Source organism: Macrobrachium rosenbergii, chromosome 21 (assembly GCF_040412425.1).
Source record: "Macrobrachium rosenbergii isolate ZJJX-2024 chromosome 21, ASM4041242v1, whole genome shotgun sequence".
NCBI classification, from domain to species: domain Eukaryota; kingdom Metazoa; phylum Arthropoda; class Malacostraca; order Decapoda; family Palaemonidae; genus Macrobrachium; species Macrobrachium rosenbergii.
Genome location: NC_089761.1, coordinates 40,091,893 through 40,114,147, shown reverse-complemented (window position 1 = coordinate 40,114,147; position 22,255 = coordinate 40,091,893). Strand labels below are relative to the sequence as shown.

General features: G+C 35.9%; 1 protein-coding gene across 4 annotated transcripts in view; it reads right to left on the bottom strand.

Annotated features, from left to right (window-relative positions):
* Positions 1-22,248, bottom strand: part of LOC136849989 (nuclear factor related to kappa-B-binding protein) — a 29,256-nt gene extending 7,008 nt beyond the window's left edge. Inside the window, exons 1-22 of one of the 4 annotated variants that reach the window (XM_067123535.1) lie at positions 22,044-22,248; positions 19,647-19,794; positions 18,080-18,273; positions 17,726-17,852; positions 15,600-15,729; positions 15,152-15,375; positions 14,120-14,433; positions 13,588-13,794; positions 11,440-11,672; positions 10,812-10,941; positions 9,895-10,089; positions 9,415-9,545; positions 8,788-9,027; positions 8,523-8,668; positions 8,258-8,386; positions 6,463-6,630; positions 5,800-5,971; positions 5,328-5,491; positions 4,916-5,072; positions 3,122-3,219; positions 2,915-2,969; positions 2,380-2,546 (exon numbers count right to left, since the gene is read on the bottom strand). In XM_067123535.1, coding sequence (XP_066979636.1) covers positions 2,380-2,546; positions 2,915-2,969; positions 3,122-3,219; positions 4,916-5,072; positions 5,328-5,491; positions 5,800-5,971; positions 6,463-6,630; positions 8,258-8,386; positions 8,523-8,668; positions 8,788-9,027; positions 9,415-9,545; positions 9,895-10,089; positions 10,812-10,941; positions 11,440-11,672; positions 13,588-13,794; positions 14,120-14,433; positions 15,152-15,375; positions 15,600-15,729; positions 17,726-17,852; positions 18,080-18,273; positions 19,647-19,784 — 3,519 coding nt within the window. In that variant the 5' untranslated portion in view covers positions 19,785-19,794; positions 22,044-22,248. The remainder of the gene's footprint in view (positions 1-2,379; positions 2,547-2,914; positions 2,970-3,121; positions 3,220-4,915; positions 5,073-5,327; positions 5,492-5,799; positions 5,972-6,462; positions 6,631-8,257; positions 8,387-8,522; positions 8,669-8,787; positions 9,028-9,414; positions 9,546-9,894; positions 10,090-10,811; positions 10,942-11,439; positions 11,673-13,587; positions 13,795-14,119; positions 14,434-15,151; positions 15,376-15,599; positions 15,730-17,725; positions 17,853-18,079; positions 18,274-19,646; positions 19,795-22,043) is intronic. The other 3 variants (XM_067123536.1, XM_067123537.1, XM_067123538.1) reach the window with 3 other exon arrangements.
* Between the last annotated feature and the right edge of the window lie 7 nt (positions 22,249-22,255).

The following is a 22,255-nucleotide window of genomic DNA, read 5'->3' as shown; positions in this document are numbered from 1 at the left end:
ATACCCACAGCCTATCATGGTTTTGTGACCATTAATGTATTTTTATACAGTACTTCCTTATCAATTGCTACCATATTGTACTACCATAAACGAGGTGAAAATCTATTGGCTGTGTTATTTTACTTACAGAATCCATTTATACACTATTATTATATCGATATATTATCATCGTAATACGTATAAAAAACATTTGTCCTGCCTGTGGCAGAAAAGTAATTCTCAGAATCAGCTGATTCGGCCTACTAATGAAAGAATTAGGAAAATAATTTTTTTACTTGCTAAAAGAAATGAAAGTATTAATGGAATTATTATTATTTTTTAACATAAATGTAAAGCGGGTATACAAAGGTAAACTAACATACTTCATGTTAAAAGTAAAATCCCTCACAATCACAGAACAGTTCTTTCCCAACAATTCGTTTGTTTACCAATGTAAACTCACTCTCTCAGTACCGCACATATCCTTTACTGAAATATGAATTACTGTTCACAAACATAAAATCACGAAAGTTCACGACGTCTTCAAATGAGTGCGTGCATGTGTAAGTATGTTACAAGTTTTTTTTTTTTGCTTTGCTTGATTAACTGTACCAATTTTATTGCAAGTTTAGTTTACTGACCCTCCTAATTATGATAAGGACTGAACCAGTATGAACTTTGTTGGCTCTCAATATCACAAGGAACACCATCATCATTAAGCTTCAGAAGCGATATCCCTTCAATCAGAGAAGGCCGGACAATTTCTTCAAAGTTGCTACCCTCACAGAACAAAATTTCATTGCCATCAAGCCATTTAACAGCCCCATCTTCAGCTTTGCAAGCACACGCCAGTATAATGTCTGCTGCCACTGTTCTAGTGCCAGTCCCCTTACCCTTACCCTCTTCAGAGAGAGAGAGAGAGAGAGAGAGAGAGAGAGAGAGAGAGAGAGAGAGAGAGAGAGAGAGAGAGAGAGAGAGAGAGAGAGAGACAACTGAAGGTGTGAAGTGTAGTGAAAAACGAGCTGAATTTTAAAGGGAATATATGCACACATTTTGCTTACTGCCATGTACATACAAAATAAAACCAGAGAGAGAGAGAGAGAGAGAGAGAGAGAGAGAGAGAGAGAGAGAGAGAGAGAGAGAGAGAGAGAGAGAGAGAGAGAATTCCAAATCTCGATCATGTGGGAGTAGTGAAAAAATGACCTGGAATTTCAAGTGGAATTTATGCACATATTTCGTTTACCGCTATGTACGGACAAAATAAAACCAGGAGAGAGAGAGAGAGAGAGAGAGAGAGAGAGAGAGAGAGAGAGAGAGAGAGAGAGAGAGAGAGAGAGAGAGAGAGAGAGAGAGAGAGAGAGAGAGAGAGAGAGAGAGAGTTGTTGTGCAGTGCAGATTGCAAAAGTAATAATCAAGCATTTTGTTCTAAGGTTACAAACTTTGGTATAATACAGTACTACGCACACAAACCACACGTGTATACATTATACATGTGCGCAAATAGCTACAAGACTTGCAATTTCTTTTCATGGTTACTTTATACAAACATTCACTCTTTACCCAACAGCGCTGCTAGTGTGATCTTTAAGTACACTTAACTAACTCTATACTCTATATATATTTTCAGTAAAGTTAAGCTTAATTGTTTTTTTACTGATTTTACATACTTCTTATATAATGTGTGAATACATAAGCAATGTCCTAGCACAAGCTATGCTACAACACAACTTGTTTGTGTATAGTGTCATATCATAATGTTTATTTAACAGACAATAGTTTCAACTGTTTCCCATTTTTCTTGCAACAGTTCTACTGTACTTCAATAAGGGATTTGCATTTCTACTTCCTTTTTCAGTTACAGGTTTTATGACTAGTGTGGATACAATAAAAAAAAGTTCTCAATGTACAACTGAAAATGACAAGACAAGGATATTACAATGCAGTATGGCAGCTGGGGAATTTTGTGTTACAATCTGGTGCTTAAAGATTTTAATTTTGGTGTTGTACATACTATTCAGCAATAAACACTTTTTAATGCATGCACAGGCCTATACACAGACAGGCTATCATGGGTAAGGTCTCAAGCAAAGTGTCTTGCTTACTAAAGGAGCCTTTCAAATGTATGTTTACTGGCCTTTATTCATATTACAGTAGTACACTGTTGTTGACTGCTGCTGTAGATTCTATACGTTTTACTGAGTATGTGTTCACATAAGGCTGGTAAATGCATGGTTACAGTTCGGGTAGGGACATTGCCCTTACCACATTTTCCCCATTTCTATCACCTCTCTGGATCGATGACAGCAGATAAGTGAGAGATGGCTATAATGATTAAAGGAAAATATCTGACTTGTAATAAAAATTAAACCTGTTACATATACCAACAGTGAGAAAACATACCTGTGATCCAGTGGCAAGGATTAACCTTTGATTTGCAGCTGTTAAAGGTACGTGGGACCCCTGAGGAGAAACTAGCGTCAGACGCTGAACACCACCTGCACCACCAGCTACTTGAATGACATTACCACCCGCTAACTTGTTACCAGCTATAGTAGTCACAACTCCACCTATGTAAAAGTCATCACATTAAACAACTAACACCACATTTCTTATATTTATCATATATAAATATAAATTTACATTATATCAATAGTTTTACTGAAATATGGCACAAAGCTCTGAAAGGCATAAAACATGGAAAATATAGCATGTATACAAAAGGCTTATTTCCTCACATCATTCCTGTGCCACATGGAAAGACAATGCTTTCAGCAATGTTCCTTTCTACATTATGAATATAAGCACAAACTATAAGTAATGATATAAACATCTGAATTTTATCTTCATAAAACCCAAAGAATATCCAGTAAAAGTACAACAAAACAAGCTATGTGAAGGAAATGCCTGACAGGGAAAAAGTAAAATTAAACTATACCTTGAATCTGTGTCGTTTTATCTGCTTGACTCAGGAGAGACTCTACACTAACCACCTGAAAGCGATTAAATAATTGTACAGTAATTCCGGTTTTTATAATGTATAATTTACCAAGCACATTACCACAAATATGTATAAAATGACACAAAATACTTTTCATACATGAGCAAAGCAGTAATTTCACATACAAACAGAGCTACAAAATACCTTTCCTCCTTGCATTAAGACTTTTCCATCGACCATTAAAGTTTGCAGTTTAGTAACAGAATTCATGACACCTGGAGAAGCTGAACCAGCAGTTTTACCTAGTAAAACAAAAAGCATGGTATAAAAATGTAGGAAATTAATAAAATACATGCAAATTTATAAAAAAAAAAAAAGTTAAAAAAACTTGCACTGAAAAAATAAACAACTACGAAACAATGAGTAAAATATAAGAGTTCCTTTGTCAACATCCCCCATCAGTCCAGAAGCTTCAGACTATTCAAGAAAAAATAAGTTTAATCATATTTGTTATATTCCAAGCTACTGTAGAGCTGGCCTGGAGAGTTTGGTGTTATTAAGCAAAAATTAAATATGGGGATAATACACTAAAAAGAACTAGCTTATGGACAAGTAATGCCAGAAAATTTCTTTTCTGAACTTAAATTGCTTTCTCAACATGTAATGAAGCAGCAGCTTAAATTCAGGTACCTTAACAAAGGTGAAAAGCTGGGAGATCAATTAAAAGGACAACTTCAGTGTACGTATGCATTCACATAGCACAAAGCATTGCCTTTATAACAATCATTCAGCAATTATGAATTTGAAAGGACTACCAACTAAGTCCTTTTCAGGTAAAGTGGAGGAGGTAGGGTTGAAACATCTTCAAAATTGGACATAAGCTCTGCATTTTCTCTTACTTTTGAAGTTTGAATCTTTGGTTGAAGGTAAATAAATGTCATCGTGCATGCTGTGATGATCATTTCTCAAATTCATTTTACAGTATTAGTGTTTTTTATTTGTCCACTCTGTAAAACCAAAAATCACAACTTTAAACAGTTTGGGGTTATCGTGGATCTCTTGAAGAGTGAAACCAATACAGAGCAGCTCTACCTTTTAATCTCAAAAATCTTGTCATGTAAAATGTTGACAGTAAATTCTTCTGGTCTCCCTCCCACCATTCTCTAACACATTGGGGCTTGGATAAAATTTATTTTGATCTTGCCTGGAAAAGCTTGGCTCCCTATCTTTTTAAATTCTCGCTTTTTTATGCCAAAAGACTGCTTTTTGTGTCACAACCTGGAGGAATTATCTGGCTGTTATATGTCTGTCTAAGCCAACTGCTTCCTTGTAAGTAAATTATAAAAGTAATGTACCCTACTTCAAAATGAAGAATATAACCTGTGGAACAATTAATTCATAAAATTTGTTCCCAATGGAAAGCTTTTGATATAGTTGCTGCACATCCTGCAAGCTGAGTTGGTCTCATTTTTCTTGTAAACATTGTTCCACTCATTTTGAGAAAATTTCCCACAGTCAGTTCATCTGCAATAACAATGCACTGAATTGTATGTACAAGTTTAAAAGTTTATAGTTTACATCGCCATCAAACAGCATAACTTAGTTATGGCTGGTAGGAAGTATCCATTGGCAACTGAAAGTGCAAGAACATCAACTAAATAATTTAGCTTATCTGTAACTTGCAACCAAAACTGGAAACTTCCCATAAACGGTACTCAGTTTGGTGTGAGTATCAACACAAGAAAAGAGGACAATGGGAAAATGAATAATTCATAAAATATGGTGAAACATAAAAATTAAACACAAGTGTACAAAGCAACAACTAACCCAAAACTCAGAACATAGATAAATGCAATACATGAAATACATACCACTGTACATATTCATTCTAAAGCACACAGTAACTAACTGTATTAACAATCTTCTTTACAATAAAAATTAATTTTAAGTGTTAAATGGTGTCAAACCTCATCATAAGAAAACTATTCTAATACAAACCTTTGCTTGCAGCTACTTGCTGTGGAGTTGCTTGTAGTAATTTTATCCCACTAAGGGAGAAAAGATTAGTCTTATGAACAGTTGACCCACCCATATTTACAACAGTTGGCGCACTTGCTAATTTATTTCCTATGGTACCACTAGCTGTAGTGCACACCTGAAAATAACATACACCAAATTAACAAGCAATACTCAGACACCTGATATTGTTAACTGATGATCAAATTGCACTAAGTGATGCAGGAAGATACACAGTTCTTGAACATAAATAAAAAGTTTCTGAACCTTTTCACACCATGAATTATCAATCTTTTACAGGAATCAAAGCTTTCATATTTTACGAAAATCTTTAAATTTTGTGCAAATGCATATTTGCTTGATAGTTTTAATGGAAAAACACTCTTGTTATTACCTGAGAAGCAAGTGAGGTTTGTGTGGCAAGTTGCTGGCCAGCAGGTGTAGTTGAAGCAGATGCACTGGTTCTAGCCTGAGCAACAGATGGCGTGGGAAGTTTGGCAGCTTCTCTGGTCGTCAATGTCACAACAGGTGAACGAGATTTGCCAGCAGTCAAGTTGCCTGGAAATATAATATTTATTCATTACCACTTTCTGGGGTAGCAACTAAGCGACTCAAGTTACCAAAGTAACCTGCTACCTGCGTTTCATTTTCTGCCTTCTATATGCCACACATAAATATATCAAAAAGGGGGAAGGTGATTTAGAGGCTTCACTCTAATCCTTTAGTACTGCATTTTATAATCATATACACCTTTAATAACACACAAGACATTTACTTACACATAAAACATGTACTCTAGGAAAGTTGGAGATAACACTAGGAATTTTGAGAACAACAACAGGACTCGAAATATTTGTAATACTTACCTGATGTGAGGTTTGTGATATGTTGCGAAGCCAGTAATGCATCCTGGCCTATTGTGGTCCCAGTTACAGCAGACTGAAGAACTGACTGCTGAAGACTCACACCCTTGATTCCTGCACTAGCAGCCTTTGCCAAAGTTGGTGTTGGAGTCCGACTTATAGTTTGGCCAGCAACCTTAAATGAAATCAATTATTTCAGTCAACACTTTCTAATACCTTGGTTACAAATAAAAGATTTACCAAAGCATATGTTACTTATGTTTGCAAGCTAAACGTCTGGGAATGCTATTGAAGAGTAAAACTGATTTCATTTTCTCCATTTTTGGATACAGGATATCTTACTAATTGATAAATGATGCATTCATTACTACGAGCAGGCAATAATTTTGAACTACTCATTGCTTTATGGATGAGTAACCATTCTACATGTCGCAGGAGATCAACAGCAGCCACACATCAGGGTATGGAACTCATTGTTTAGAAAATAAAATCAAAAGGAATAGGATAGGGGTTACCGTACAATGTAAAGTTTATCACAAAAAATCTAGTTTCAAAATATTTGTAAGCAAAGAACATGCTTCTGCCTGCTGATAAGCAATGATTTATACCTTCCAAAACTGTAAATACTATAAATTTAAATCAAGAAAAAAATTCAACAAGACTAACCTTAGTAATGGAAGATGTTGGAACTTTGCCAAGAGCTTGTGGGGTAACTTTTGCAATAGTTGGACCACCAGGAGGAAGAGCAACTTTGATAGTCTGTACACCACCAGCTGTTGAAACCTGGATAGTCTGAACACTACTTGATCCAACTGTGCCCCGAACACCACCCATCTGATGAAATACATAAAAAACAAAATAATATCATACCAGTAGGAAAATTATAAATTCACGTGCATCTAAATATTTGTTTCACTATAACCCCATCACTTATGTGTGCCAAAATCTATCGTCTTTTGAATGACCCTAAACACTGAACACTTTTTTACAGCTTTCAGATCAGTAAGAGCTCAGGAGATGCACCACCTGAAGCCTCACACATACCTATAACCCAACTATCTCACTTTTCTTGTCTCCATCAGCCAACAGCCATGCAGGATTTCAAAAACTTGCAATCTAATTCATTAAGAAATTTATTACCCATCTAATTCATTCTTTTCCCTTTCTTTTTAACATTACACTGAAAAATTTGATCTCTACACTTCAACAAGTAGTTATTCTTCAGTGGATTCTGTGTTCTGGATCTACAGCCTCACTAACTATTAGCAAGTGCTATGTAAATACTTAAGACGATTTTTTTACATGGACTGACCTCTCATGCTCATGTAAGTATTACAAAAAAAAGTGAAGTAAGTGACTGCCAGATACTGATGCTCCTCATAATGCTTATAATGAAACTATTACTCATCTGTTAGGCAAAAATTGTAGTGTCTTGGGCATTCAAAGACCACAAATGTTGAGATATACAAGTGAAAACACTAGTTTTCTTAAATAAATACTTTGTTTTTTTTTTTTTTGCTATGCTAATGATAACAGCACAAGTGAAATTCAAATTTAGAATAGTTTATATACTGACTGGTAGTAACATCAGTTGCCATACTCAGGGTTTAAAATTGAAAAATTGGTGTGAAATCTGAGAAAGAATGTTACAAGCCAAAATTAACAATATCACAAACCACAATGCAATTCATAAACATATAAAATTACACAGAAAATACACTTAGTACAGCCCACATTATAGACAAGCGCATAGTTCCCTAACCATCCAAAACTGACTGGGGACATACACAAAAATTTTTAATCATCCCTACAAACAACTCATGCAAAATGATTCCTGTACCATGCAAAACTTCTTTAAATCAACATTAAACCTTTCAGTTTCAGGCAACATGAATGTCACTGAAGCAGGATTCATGATCTGGATAGTAACAGGGTATCAAGATGATTTTTGAGGCAATTTACTCACACTATCCTTATAAGTCTCCATAATTCCAAAGCTTTTATTTAACTACTTCGTGTCAATATTGTGCATCCAAGAGAAAATGGAGGAATTACTGAAAAATATAGCAATTTTTTCACTTATGTAAAGTACATACAAACCTCTTAAATCTTAGAACCTTCTACTTTCTGAATTGTTTTTCACACTAGGCACTAATAGGTGATTTTCTAATTTTCGTATAACAAATTTAATTCCTAAAAGAAAACTACTTTTGGAAAAATGAATGCTGTACAGCCACACAATGAATTTCATTGGTGTCTGAAGAGTAAATATGGGAACTTTTCTCTCATTCCCATTTTTTCTGAGACCATATTCATCAGAGATACTGTACTCTTATCAACCAGTCTCAACTTCATAGTTTTGCATTATCCGTTACAAATAAATGGATGCTTGTCAAACTACAAGTCACATGGAACTAAATACTACACAGTTTAAGCTACCACAGAATTCTAATTAACTCACTCTTACAGAAGTAATTGTCTTTCCAACTGCTGGGGTACCCAAGTGCTCCAATTTGACAGGAGAATCAACTTTGGCTTTTGCTAAAACAGCAACTTCTTCAGGCTTCAACCTTAGCTGCGTTGGTTCAACCTGAAATCAATAACAAAAAAAAGTTTTCCAGTTAACCTCCCTAAGAGTGAAAGCTGGAGATGCACAATGGCAAAATAAAGATTGGTAAGGTTTTTTCTTCTATTTACAGCAACTATCGCAATCAGTTTTTACATACCTTTGTTGGTGGTGGTAGAGGTTCCAGGGTTACATTTGGAGGACCTTTAATAGTAAGGGGATCTTTGACTTTAGTCCGACTCTGTCTTCGAGGTGCTGGCTTTTTGTTTTTATTACCTCCAGGTCCATTTAGATGATGCATTCGCTCTGTATACAAGAAAAAAAACAAGCTAGATTGTATGACAACAGAACATTTGCATTATGGTCAGCAACTTCGTAAGTAAAGTACAAGAGAAGCATTCAAAATTTTGATTAAAAATACTTACCAAATTCCTCTTCATTTCTGTTCCTGTGCAAGTAAATCCAGAGTTTCCTTGGTGTATCATATTTAACACATGGATCATTCTCATAATGAAGTCGATCCAGTGCTCCGGATACGACACTATTTAGATTATTCTCTGCTGTAGGGCTGGTGAGAGGAGCTAAATACTGAGACTCCTTCAAAAGTTCACATATATCTGAACGCGTTCCTTCTCCATTGGGAAGACGAGCAACAGCATCACGGACTGCAAAAGAATAGTTACTTAACTAATCTCAGACATCACAGCTACAATTATCATTCACTATTCTTATTTACGAAAGATAACAAATTATAACCTCTAAGCTAAGTTACTGTGTACCCTAGAATGTAAGTATAGCACTGTTACTCCTTGGAGTAACTGAGATCTCAATTCATGGGACCAAACTTTCCTCAGCAAAGCTCCCTTCATGTATTTGTCACAAAAGCTATTAACAGAACCCATTATAGCCATAAGTTAAACTTTGTGAAACTCCACTTAGCTTTTTCATACATTACAAGAAGTCTTTTTCATGTGTGATAATGAGATTTCTCAAACAAAACCATGAGCCCAGACATGCTACTGAATTCGACATGTTACTGTAAACCAACTTACCAAGCGAAAGTATAGTAACATATGCTGGTCTATCTGGAACAAGAAGTGAATGCCCTCGGGCCTTATTTAGCCCAGTCTGCTGGGTATAAATTCCTTTCACAGGACCCACAACACTCTCATAGCCATGCATCCTGGGGGTACAAGTTAAGGTGATAAGTAAAATACTGCATTGCCAGAGAATGCTACCAGTCACACTTACATTCATGAACACAAGTGTATGAATAATCCTTTATGAACAGAAGCTAAGCTAACTGATATCAAAACAATACTAGTACAGTAATTTCCCTACACATTCATTTTCTATGAATAAAACTGAATATATAAGTAGTTACAATGACGAATTCGAAAAGCATCCAGTAAGATAAGATATAAAATTTAGCTGTAGAGTATGGATTAACATATAAAACACACAATATTCAATCTAATATTTAAAACTATTTTAACATATCATTAATCATCTCTTGTATGTCAATCCCTTACCTGAAAGTGTAAGCTTTGTGTGGTTTTTCGTATCTGAGCTTTTCTTGTGCTCGGTAAGCTTCTTTCTCAGCGTCTGTGGCTGGCTGCACTGTCCAGTTAGTATAGCAACGAGGTGGTGGTATGACATCACTTTCTTCAACTTCAACCCTGGACCCCAAAACATCATCCTCAATCCACTCACTGCTCATAGATGACCTATTGAAAAGAATGTGTATCTCACAGCTGTGCACCTTCTATCACTACAAAATAAACATTAAACTAAGACAAAGTATAGTCAGGGTCAAGTATCCCCTGATTGTATGTCAAGCTTGGGGAACAACTTCGCTGTCCTTACTAGTGTGTTATTTGTACTGCCATGTTAAAAAATCTTGGCATAAAAGAACCCGATACTAAACAATACATTCGTAAAAATTATCTAATTGAAATATAACTGTGACTTAAGCTGCCTTCTAGGTAACTACTTAAATTTTTATTCATTGATACTGTAATACACTGCAGTTACAAATTTCTTCCGCTTAAGGAAATTTCATGACTGTAACACTTTAATAATCAAAAATTACTCCACAAACAACTGCATCCATTACAGTATAATACCTATATTTTAAACTTAAACTATGACACTATCATCAGACTGGCATAACAAACAGCAGACTTTATAACCATAAGCTCTAAAATTTTAAAACTCCCTGTTACCTCCTTGACAAAGAATTATTCTAATATATTTTCTTATTTTACTTATAACTGTAACAGCAGAGTGCCAGATTTCAATCAGGGTACCTTCTATAGCTGATATCCCAACAATACAAAAATGCTCTCTTTCAGGAAACAAGCTTTCCTTGCAATTCACATCTACAACAATGATGATCCATCCAACAAATATAATGGGTAACACAAAATAAAGTTAAAACACCACTTACTTATTTGCCAACCAGAACTGTGCTAAGGGCTCCAAATGACCATCACTGTCTCTCCCTGCTCCAATCCACTGATACACTCTAAGCATACTTTTATACTCGATGTAAGGGACAAAGTCTGCTGGCTGCACATCTTTAAAAAAAAAAAAAAAAATTAATTGAGGAAGTATACTTTTTCAATACAAAAATGAGGGAAATATGAAAAAATCCAAGACTGGAAGAGATAAACAGGTACAAAGAACTGTAATATGAAAATTTGCAAATTACCTAAATGAACAATACCATTATTTTAGTAACCCTTTTTTGAGAAACAAATAAATACATCAACACAATACAGACAGTAAAAAGCATTTCAAGTCACCAAACAGCCCACTTACATTCAGCAACCTTACGGCAGAGGTTAAAACCATAATGAGAGTTACTTTTGTGAAGCTGTCAGTCAAACACCTGTACTGTTTACATTACAATCAATATCAACTGCAAAGCTGCCTGGTTCAACTTCACGATGAATTAGTCTAATGCACAGGTTTTCACTGAACAAGCACGAAAAACATTCACCCACAAGAATACTTCTAATGGATAACAGCTTTAATCTTAGGCCTTTAAACGGCTCCTTATATTTCTTTCTTACCTGTAAAATGCCCACAAAGGAAATTGATAGCTGATGGAAGAATATTAACCCAAGATGGGACAAGTGAGTACCACTCATTTAGAGGGGAAATAGCAGACTCCTGCCACACTCTTATACTGGATTCCAGCTGTGCTCTCGTCATACGCTGCTCTCCAGTAGAGCAAATAATGTCTCGAATCAAACTGAAGAAGCAGATGTGTGTTTCCTGAGTCAACTCTGGTGCTATGCAAGCCCTGGAATAAAAATGTTTAAGGTAATCTTTAGACTTTAAAAGACACTTCGATTCTAAGATAGATTACTGTTTCAGTTACAAATTAAACTTATGACCAACACTTCATTTAGCAAAAAATATATATTCTTATCATAAATTACCCAAAAGATTCAAAGTGCTTTACACTTTCTTAAAAAACAAGACTTTTTCCCCACAGCTGAAAATGACTGACTTGTCTACTGAATTAAATATATGAAAATTCTGCCAAATATCAGCTATCTGTCACCAGTGTCTCAAGTGCAGTCCAATAGCTACAAGGGCAATGACAGATCATAACCAATAACTGCTCAACAAACTATACTAACATTTCTTATATGGATAACAATTTTTACAGCCATCTTGAGAAATTGAGTAAATTGCCCAACAGTTGTCTTATAATATTTATCTTAGAAGGATGTTTTGTTAAGTTTCTCCCATGAAATAATTTAGTTTACTGTCAAAGCAGTATCATCAAATCAGTAGGGACTTATCACTAGCATTTTCCACAATTACAGTATTTAAAATCCATGCTTTTACCATACAGGAGAGACAGCAGTACAGTTCAGCAGAAAAACACTGAACCATTGCACATACTGTATTAACAACCCGTGCACAGGCGACAGTTCAGTCATGAGCTAGGCATCAGTCTGCCTTCATTGATCAAAGGGACATACCCTGCTCTTACATACATTTCAATTTCTCTTGGTACCATGCTGGACAAGTTTTGGACTGTTGAATGTGTTCTGAACCTTCAACCAAACTCTAAACATTGCATTGCCAAGCATAAGTTTAATGCATGATTGTATTCAAGTGCTCAGTGTTGTAAACATTTAGAACAGTGGTTCTCAACCTGGGGGGCGTCAGCAATTCATAGGGGAGGCACGAGCCCTTGGGAAAAATAAAAAAATTCTCTAATTGTATTCGTTATTCTCTTAACAAGAGTCGCTAAGAAGCAGTATCAAGTATCTCACTAATTCATTCCTAAAGGAATAAAAACACTCCTTCTCTTTCTCTTTTTTTTTCATTTGCCTGCCTTTAAATCTGGGAGGGAATGTTACTCATAGATGCAAGACGGGGGGACGGGGGGCCTGGAGGGAAGGACCAACTCTTAGGGGGGGCATGGTAATAAAAAGGTTAAGAACCACTGATTTAGAATATGCCTCGTAAGCAAGCCCAATGTATGTCATGAGGCTTCACAGCCTTAGAAGATGCTTAAGACCTTGGTTGTTAAAACGAAACGGAACGCTTGATTGTAGCAACAAAGGACATGGTGCCAATACCACTGCTAGGGCACTGGGACCACCAAAATCAATGGTACTTCAGAAAAATAAAAAGGATATCACTATTGCGGTGGGTCAAAATGTAACATACTTGGCATTGTAGAGGATTACCATGACACACAAACCCACATGGAAGAGACCGAGAGGCTCCTGTTCAAATAAGTTCAGGTTATGAATCAGAGGCAGGCCTGCATATCCTCCCAGATGATAATGATAAAGGTCTTATCTCTGTTTGCCAAACAGGTTAGGGGCCCATGTGAAAAGCGAGTTGTAAGTCATGCATGATATACATGTGTAAGAATTCATTCAATCTCTGCCACTCATATTCCCTTCCATGCATTACATTTTGCCATTTTCCCATCGACTGTAAACATTTGTTTTTTACTGAAATCACATCATCATTTGTTTCCTTTCATTCTTAGAAAGGAAGAAAACTAGTGCCTCTTCTGCCTCATGAGAGTACAGTTTTTAAAAAGACAATTTAGACAAATTTATCAAATAAATACAGTATAATCTTTAATAATTATTCCTATGAGCAATTATCATAAGAGATGACAGATATCGAAACAATCTACAGCTAAGGTACCTAATAAAATAATAATCCCCACAAGGCCATACCCTATGCTCTCTAAAGCAGCAGTGAGTTCTGATGAAGTTTCTATGGCAGCGGTAACTTGGTCCTCCATAGGTTCCTCCTTCACTTCAGTCTTTATCATTTCATCTGTTCCTAATGGTTCAACACCCAACCCACCAATGTCAATATCTTCACAGGCAGCTGTGGGATCTCCGGGTTCTAGTTTGACTTCCTCAGTCTTTGTTATTAACCTTAAAAGAAAAAATGAAAATCAACAAAATATCTAACATTTTATGTGGAAATTATTTTACTTTATGAATAGATTCATTGAGGTTAATGCCTAAGTTATATAAACTTAAGAGTTATTTCAATAAATCTATTCATAGAGCAAAAAATTTCCATATAACAAGCACAAGCATTACTGTATTCAAATACAAGGTACATTCAACTGAAATTAACTATCTTATTTTTTCCAGATAATGCTAATAATCCACCTTGTATAAGAACCACAAAATCACATCAATAAATTTCTTTACTGTACTTCAATTCATCAACAAAAGCAGAATAATTTATTACCTTTTCTTTGCACTGTGTGATACAACTGGCATCTCTTTCTTTATATCTGGCTCATCCGAATCACTTCCGGACGAAGATGACGAAGAGGACGACGAGGACTCTGAATCACTTGGGGGTTCAGTCTTGATATTCAAAGGAAGATCAGACAGCACAGTAGGAACAGGCAATTCCTTCTTAACCTTTATCTTTTTCTTTGGCTTTTCAAGAGTCAATGGAGACAGCGACGATCTTTGTGGAGGTCTTTTAGTCTGTATTTGAGCTCGAGTGACCACATCCTGAAGCGTAATACCACGAGTGTCGAGGTCTATTGATGTCTAATAAAATAACAGTTTTTTTTTAGACTAAGATGAAAATCAAAAAGAAAAAGAAAAATACAATACTAAATATCAGTCTCATCACAATTAAGAGATAACCTGTTAAAAGTTAACATTTAACATTAAATAGTGAAAACTTCCAGACAAAAGATAGCTGTAAAAGTACAATACTTCTTTAAATACATATTAATTTCCTTCCATGATGAGATAAAAATGGTCACAGGTATAACATCTGAGGACAGATATTTGGGAACTGACAATATTACATTCCACTGGATTATCAGTTTTGGATCAGGTAAGTAATATAAAGCAAATCAATTTGTTTCATGTCACATAACTTCAGCTGCATCTTACACTCATTATTTATAAGGAGAATTTGTCATCAAGGTATAAGTAACTGTTCATTCTTCAGCCAAGGTAACTTGGAAACATTAGTCACTAGCATTAAAATAAAAACTGTTACCTTTTATCATAACTACTATGAAATAATTTCTTGATCTTTATGACTGAACTACTCAGGACATTTTCATCCAATCTCAAACATCATATTCACAGCCACATCCAACAAAAATATTAATCTACAAAACCATAACAAGCTCTGATTACTCCTCAGTCATTGAGATACCCATGCCAAAGTAGAGAGTGCACTTTTTGCAGTGTTCCTTTCACCCACAAAATTCAATAAACTGTTTACCTGAATCATTTTACAAACACTTACCTCTCTTTTATTTCTTCTCAATCTGTGTGCAGCCAACATCGCCCGAAAATGATCATCGGTGAGATCTAAAGGATTACTTGTAGGGGTTATCTTTAATTCCAAGTCAAGAGCCAAAGACCCACTACTATGCGTGGCTCTGATAGGGAGGAGGTCTGATGGAAGGGAACCTTCAAGACCTCCCAGTTGGCGACGCTGCTTTTTGTTGAGGGAAGCCCCTGGGCCTTCTGTAAGGAAACTCGATTTAAGGGAGTGTCAGGAAAATTTGTAAAATATTCATACAAGAATGAAAATGCTTAATTTCTAGTGCTACCAACAATTTTAACATTTTAACAGTATTTCTTATATTTGAGCTGTAACAGTCAAGCTAATGAACTATGAAGCCATTTACATCTGCACAAGATGAAACCAAAGATTTCCAAAATTAATGTTATTTTCATTATAATATTACCTGGATAGATTTCATCTTCTGAGAGGTCACTGGTGTCACCAACCTCTGCTCGTATGGCTGTCAGTTCTCGAAAATACCTCTTCTTTGTACAGTACTCTATAGACGCTCGGGAGCTTTTCTTCTTATTGTGCTAGGATAAATAGAGATTCAGGTTCAAGTGTCAGAGTCCTCAAAAATATCACTTTGGTAAACTTTAAAAAAAAAAAAAGTTGAAATTTTGCAACATTCCTTTCCTATGTTAAAGAGATACAATGTATTATACCAAAAGTAATTCCCAATAAACAATAGATGAAAATATACTCGAAAACAAAAGCTTTTAGGAACACTAAGAAAAAGGATATAGTTTATATTCAAAACAACTTTACTGCAAGCAAGATATGAGAGAGCTACTGTAACAGTGTAACAAATTTAGTAATATTTGTGACGATTTTAATCACAACTTATTAGATTATGACTAATTGATTTGCCATAAGCCATTCACTCCATGTCAGAAGACAGACCATACATATTTACTGGAAAAAGGACACAGAATTCTCATGAGGGCAAGGACTATGCACACACACAAAAAAGGCCAATTCTATATAACGTCACCAGACTCAATTTTGAATTTAATTATAGGAAATAATATTGTACCACCCAACATCACAACAGAAAGGCAAAGACAATCTATCAGCATAGAAACTGGGCTGAGGTTCTCAATCATGGGCAAGTTTAAAGCTGAGCAGGTCAGTCGATGTTAATGAATACATTTCATTTCACCGTTTCAGGATATTTTTTGGGAAAGTTTTTACAGAAATGAATTAGGGATCTCAATTTGTATTTCAAAATGCCAGACTTACTAGGTTCCATTATTAACACCATTTCATCTTATTGGTTCATTGTCTTCTGGTCTTGATAGACTAAATAGCATTGTGGACAAATGAGGCTACCAAGAAGATTGACAATCTGTTCTAGAAGAGGACAAGGTTTATAGGAAGTGTGAGTACTGATTGTCACATCTACCCAAGAAAGCAGTTTTTTTTTTTTTTTTTAAACAGGAAGCATATTGGACATATCTATCTACCTTTTCTTCTTCCTATTTCAACAAAGGCATACACAGGTACTTTGACATACTTTCCCGATCTTTTGGCAACAGCTGGAAAGGTGACTATGTTATCAAAAGTACATCAAAGTACCTCTGTATGCCTTTGCTAATGTACTGGAAGAGGAAAATGTGGCCTGACATGTAACATATGCCTTCTGCTTAACTGAAAAACCTGTGCTTACCAGGGTAGATGTCCTGTCCTCTTCTAGAACATCCCATACACCTTCCTGATAGCCTCATACATACGGAATGCCATTTATAGTCTATGTAGAACAGAAGATGATGGGCTAACAAGAAGAAATAGTGTTAGCAGTGGGTACTAGATAATTAGGTCATTTTGAAATACAACTTAAGAGGCCTAATTTACTTCCTATATGGATCTAATGCATTTCTGAATCTGAGACCAAAAGCAAACATCACAGGTATCTGAATCAGCTCTAAAACTAAACAACTCTTCTGTAGCATCACAATCATAATGGTAAAAATGAAAAAATCACATAAGCTGGTAGCCTAACAGTAACACGAGTATAAACAAAATTAAGCTCACTGCCAAGAGAAACAACACAGAAGGTAAAATCTGTGGTTGAATGGTGTTAAGTGAAGATTTTACTATTATTAAACAATTTAACCTGAGCACAACTGGACACAACTTCACAGGAGAAAGCATAGAATCATAGAAAACACTTGGTTACAAACAACGTCAGAGTAAAATGGTTAGGAAAAAATTGCAAGCAATAAGAATGAGATGAGAAGAACACAACCATACTAACACCAAAAATACAAAGGAAAAACAGAAAATGCAAAGAAACAGCAATAAATGAAGAGCTGAAGGGAAATGATTTCCCAACTTCACACCACGACTGATTTTGTTGTCAAAGGAACAATGTACACGTCACCCCAGCTTTGCTGATAGTCCCTGACCTTTAGAAACCACATGCAATTCCCTTCCCTATATACATGGCATAGTCTGCCATTCAATTTCCCAGAATGTACAACCAAAGTAAAAGATGTTATTTGTATTTTGCATAAACACACCACATACCAAGGAGGGTGCTCTGGGAATTTTGGGGACATCATCTGGAGGCATACTATACACTATGTCTAGCACTCTCTTCCTCCGAACTAACACTTCTTCTAACGTGTGATGCAGGTATTGCTTTTGGCGATATCTGTGAAATATATTCAATAAATAATAATTTTTTTGTGAGTATTATCAATCCTAATGCCACCATAAACCACAAGAATTAATCTTTATCCTCTCATTTCACGAGGTGGCTTCTATTGTCCATCAAATAATGAAAGAGGAAACACACAAAAAATAAATGTAACAAATTAAATCATTTCTCTCACAGAGTGCAGTTTCATTTGACACATAACAACTGACAATAGAACTAACCTATATTCCTTGTACAGAACTTTCTTGTGAATATCCCTCATTTTCTTTATTTCAGGATTAAAAAATCCTTTCGACAGCTGGTCATGGAAAATACGTAACGGAGTGCCGTGGCGGAAATTCTCATCCATAAAGAACATTTCCAATGTTCTTGTTTTTTCTTCCAAATCATCCTGTGCAAAGTCTGGCAGGAACCTCTGTAAAACCATACACTGTATCTATACACAATGCCATGACAATAATAACAGCACACATCTAACATGGAACATGGCTTCCTTATGACCACTGAAGAACACAGCTGATTTCAAAAATTATTTAAACACTTCTCTAGTCAAATGTCATATATAATAAATTGCAATGAATCACTAGAAGTAAATCAGTTCTGAAATCCAGCCATAACTGTGAAATAATTCTACAAAGATGTTTAAACAAAAGTAACTGCTTCCATGTATACTGTATTCCAAAACAAATTCCAAATAGGAAAGAATGATCAGATGCAATCATGCCTGCTCCATTTGCATTCAAGTAGAAACAAATTTGCCACTAACAAAAATAAGAGACGAGATCGCTTCTATTAATGGTTCTCATTGTTATTCGTCTACTTAATGTTTACACAGCAATGCATTATCAACCAGTCACTGAATTATATTTGCACTAACTGAAAAGTCACCACACACTTATATGACTTTACCCTGATCATACCAACTATAATTACGATTCTATTAGTACTGCAGTCTCATTCACAAGACATTATAGGTATCTTTTTAATATTGGGGCAACAACAGCCTCTAAACTTCTTGATTTTCTTACACTTTTCAATACCATTCCTCAACAGGATATAAAGAATGAAATCTGACCCTTTAAACTTGAGGCTCAAACCCTTACATTTTTGTTTTAAGTATGGATGCATTAAACTATCATTCTTTACGGTGTAGCAATATAAGAAAAAGTATAAAATGTATAAGGGAAGAAATTATAACAATAATTCAAGTACAACACAAAACATGTGTCAAACTAATACTAAATGCATGAAGACCTGGACTTGGTAACAGCTACTAGCTTAAGTTACAGCATGAGAGATCTCAACCTTCTCTAACATAATGTGTAAACTTTTTATAATTATAATCTCTCATAACGTGTAAACTTTCTATAATTTCAATAAAGGAGGAAGAGAACTGCAGTAAAAGTGGGGATAACACCAGACAACAGACTAAGTCCATCACATTGCTTTCTTCATTGTCTTATAGTTTACGGCCCACTCACTCTAATCTGACATGCTAGGGTTAAAATACCAAGTCATATGTTTCCCATTTCAATTCACTGTTTAGAGGAATACACATATCCAAAAGTGCGGGGAGTGGAGACATTAAGATTACTATTATTATTATTAGTCATCTTTGTTGTTTAATATTAAAAGAAAATTCACTGCGGTCTTAAAAATACTGTCAAATTGCCTTCTTTGGCCAATGCCCCTTTAAACTATAATTTACAAAGGTTAAATTCTTTTACACAAAGAACATAATTCGAAGCCTGATCCTATCCTCTTTTTTTATGAGAGACTAGAACTTACCATAAGCATTTCACGGTGGTCATCTGTAAGCTGATTATTCCATGTCTCGGGCGATATTATATCAAAGAGAAGATTGATATCTTGACATATATCAGAGGGGATGTCAACACTTACATCTGCATACACAATGGTTTCCATGGCTTAATGGCTGTAAAAACAAAGGATCATAAAATAGATTTATGTAGCATGTGACAATGCAAACGCTCATTAGTCTGTTACAATAGAGATGAGTAAAGGTTAAATAATATTCTTTCCTTCCCTGTATCCACTTGTCATTTTCATTCTCCATATTTTCACCCCAGTACTACAGTATATCTTTGTTTTGGATTTCCCTCTTAGCGTCATCCTTCTCCCTCACCACAGCTTGTCAATTTTTTTCATTCTTTTCCCCTGATACACAGACATCTTTTCTGACAAGTCAGCTGAAGGCTTTCACTCATTTCTTAAGGTAATTATGTTTTATACATGATATATTTTTCTCAGAATGCTAGTCCCTTTTATTTCCTAGTCTAATATGGTTGCTGGTACAACTTGTTTTCATTGTGCTCCACTGAAAAAGCCCTACTTCACAAAACTGTATATAGTCAGAAACATGTGAAGAAACAAAAATGAGTGGTTTCAAACAAAGATGATGGAAAACATATGAACTAAAATCTATGCTGTGAAAATGATGTTTGAATCGAAACTAACGAGTAACAGCAACTACCAATAGTATATTGGATATTAAAATTTAGTCTACATATAACCTCTCCACACTACAGGTAGCATACCTGTCTACTAGACATCTGGCCAAGTTGCCAAAGCTTCCTTTTAAAGAAACACAAGTTCACTAATAAAAGCAAATGCCAATGGCCAAGTTTACCAGTAAGGGAAGGATGAATACACTGGCCTATACCTCAAAGGGGCTAAACCTAACTTGTGGAAATTAGGGTAATGGGCAGTCTGGCTAAACCTCAGACTGTTTTAGACTGAATCTCATTAACTGGATGTCAACATCACAGAACCTGAAACTTATATCAAACTGGGTAGGAACATAATTACAAGGGATGCATAATCTACAACCTAATCAGTATTTGTTAAAGTAAAAAAGATTAAATTAACAAATGTCTAAGAAAGGAACATTACTGTATATAGGCTAGTTAAGCTAGCCTATGCTAACTTAGTAGATGAACTGCTCTAGGCTACACTGGTTAAAGGCTACATATCAAAAGCAGCTTGGTAAAATTGCAGGCCACTACCAACAGTCACTGACCATGATATTCACCAATTTTTGTAATATTTATGTTTCTGATTTTTAGTGTTACTTGGGGGGCTTCAACAGGGACAAAGCTCCCTGATTAGGTCAGGGCACGCCCTGGTCGCATCGGGAGTAAGTAATTTAGGCCGTAACAACCAAAACAATATAGGCTAAGACATTATGTTTATGCCATTTACCGTTAAAATTATAGTATTTATCGTAATTATCTCATGTTTTACGTACACCCCCAAGGGGCTGGTACTAAACACGGCACCCAATTTGCGTGGCACGGCGGCCTAAGTGAGGTTAGGAAGGTAAAATCTGGTTAGGTCTGGACATGGAATTCTAGGAAAATTTTGTTTTAGTATGCAGGACCTGTGCCCATTGTTCTCAACTCGCCCCTTGGTCTGTATTGTGAATACGCTAACATAGACTAGGCCTGGGTTAATACCGTCACTCTGGCTAGGATACATACCAAAACCCTGGCTGTACTGCCCAAGCTTTAGGCCTGGGGTATGGTAACCTCCAAGAATTTAATATTCAGAGGCTCCAGTGACCTTTCCATCACCACGAACATGTCCGTCCGTGTCATTTTGACCTTTCTCGAACTCTGGGATTCGTCCCCTGGGGCAACCTTAAGGAGCACGGCTTAGCCTAGGCCTCGACCTCGGTATGCCTATGCAATTACAAGGAAAATTTTGCTAGTTTATGAAAACTCAAGTGATATAATATATCTCGAAGGATGGGTCTCCTCCTTCACGCTCCCAAAAAAGACAGGACACCGACGGGCTAAATAAATGAAAGCAGGAAACGTAAATAGGATAAATAGGATATTATTTATTCATAAATCGTCGGGCTACCGAAGTCCCCCCTCCTCTTAATTACCACGTTCATTTTCTATCAAAAAATATGATTCCTGTTCAATAATTCAACTGCACCGACAAATTACCGCCATCTAAGGAATTTCAGACGTCCAAATAGTAAAAGGGTGCCTCGGGGAGTAGAAGACGTCAGCATAGGGTGAGAAGAAATAAAAAAATCGGGATAAATGGTCCGATATTGACGTAAAAAGGACCCCAATTAAAAACCCAACATGTGGCAACACTGCATAATAGCGAAATAAAAACAATTCCCTATTCTTCACATTTTAGAATACTCACAGAATCTATCGGGACTATATCTGGAAGTTAACGCACAACAAAGTCCGATTTTTCGAGTGGCAGCTTCCCTGGCAAGGGTATAAAGATGGGAGGAAGCGCCATTCACCTCGGGCCGGACTTGCGGATGGAAAATTCAGCCAATGAGCGAGTTCCCAGCTGTCAGCCATGATGAACGTCCGCCAACACAACGCGTGCACGCGATCACGAGCGCT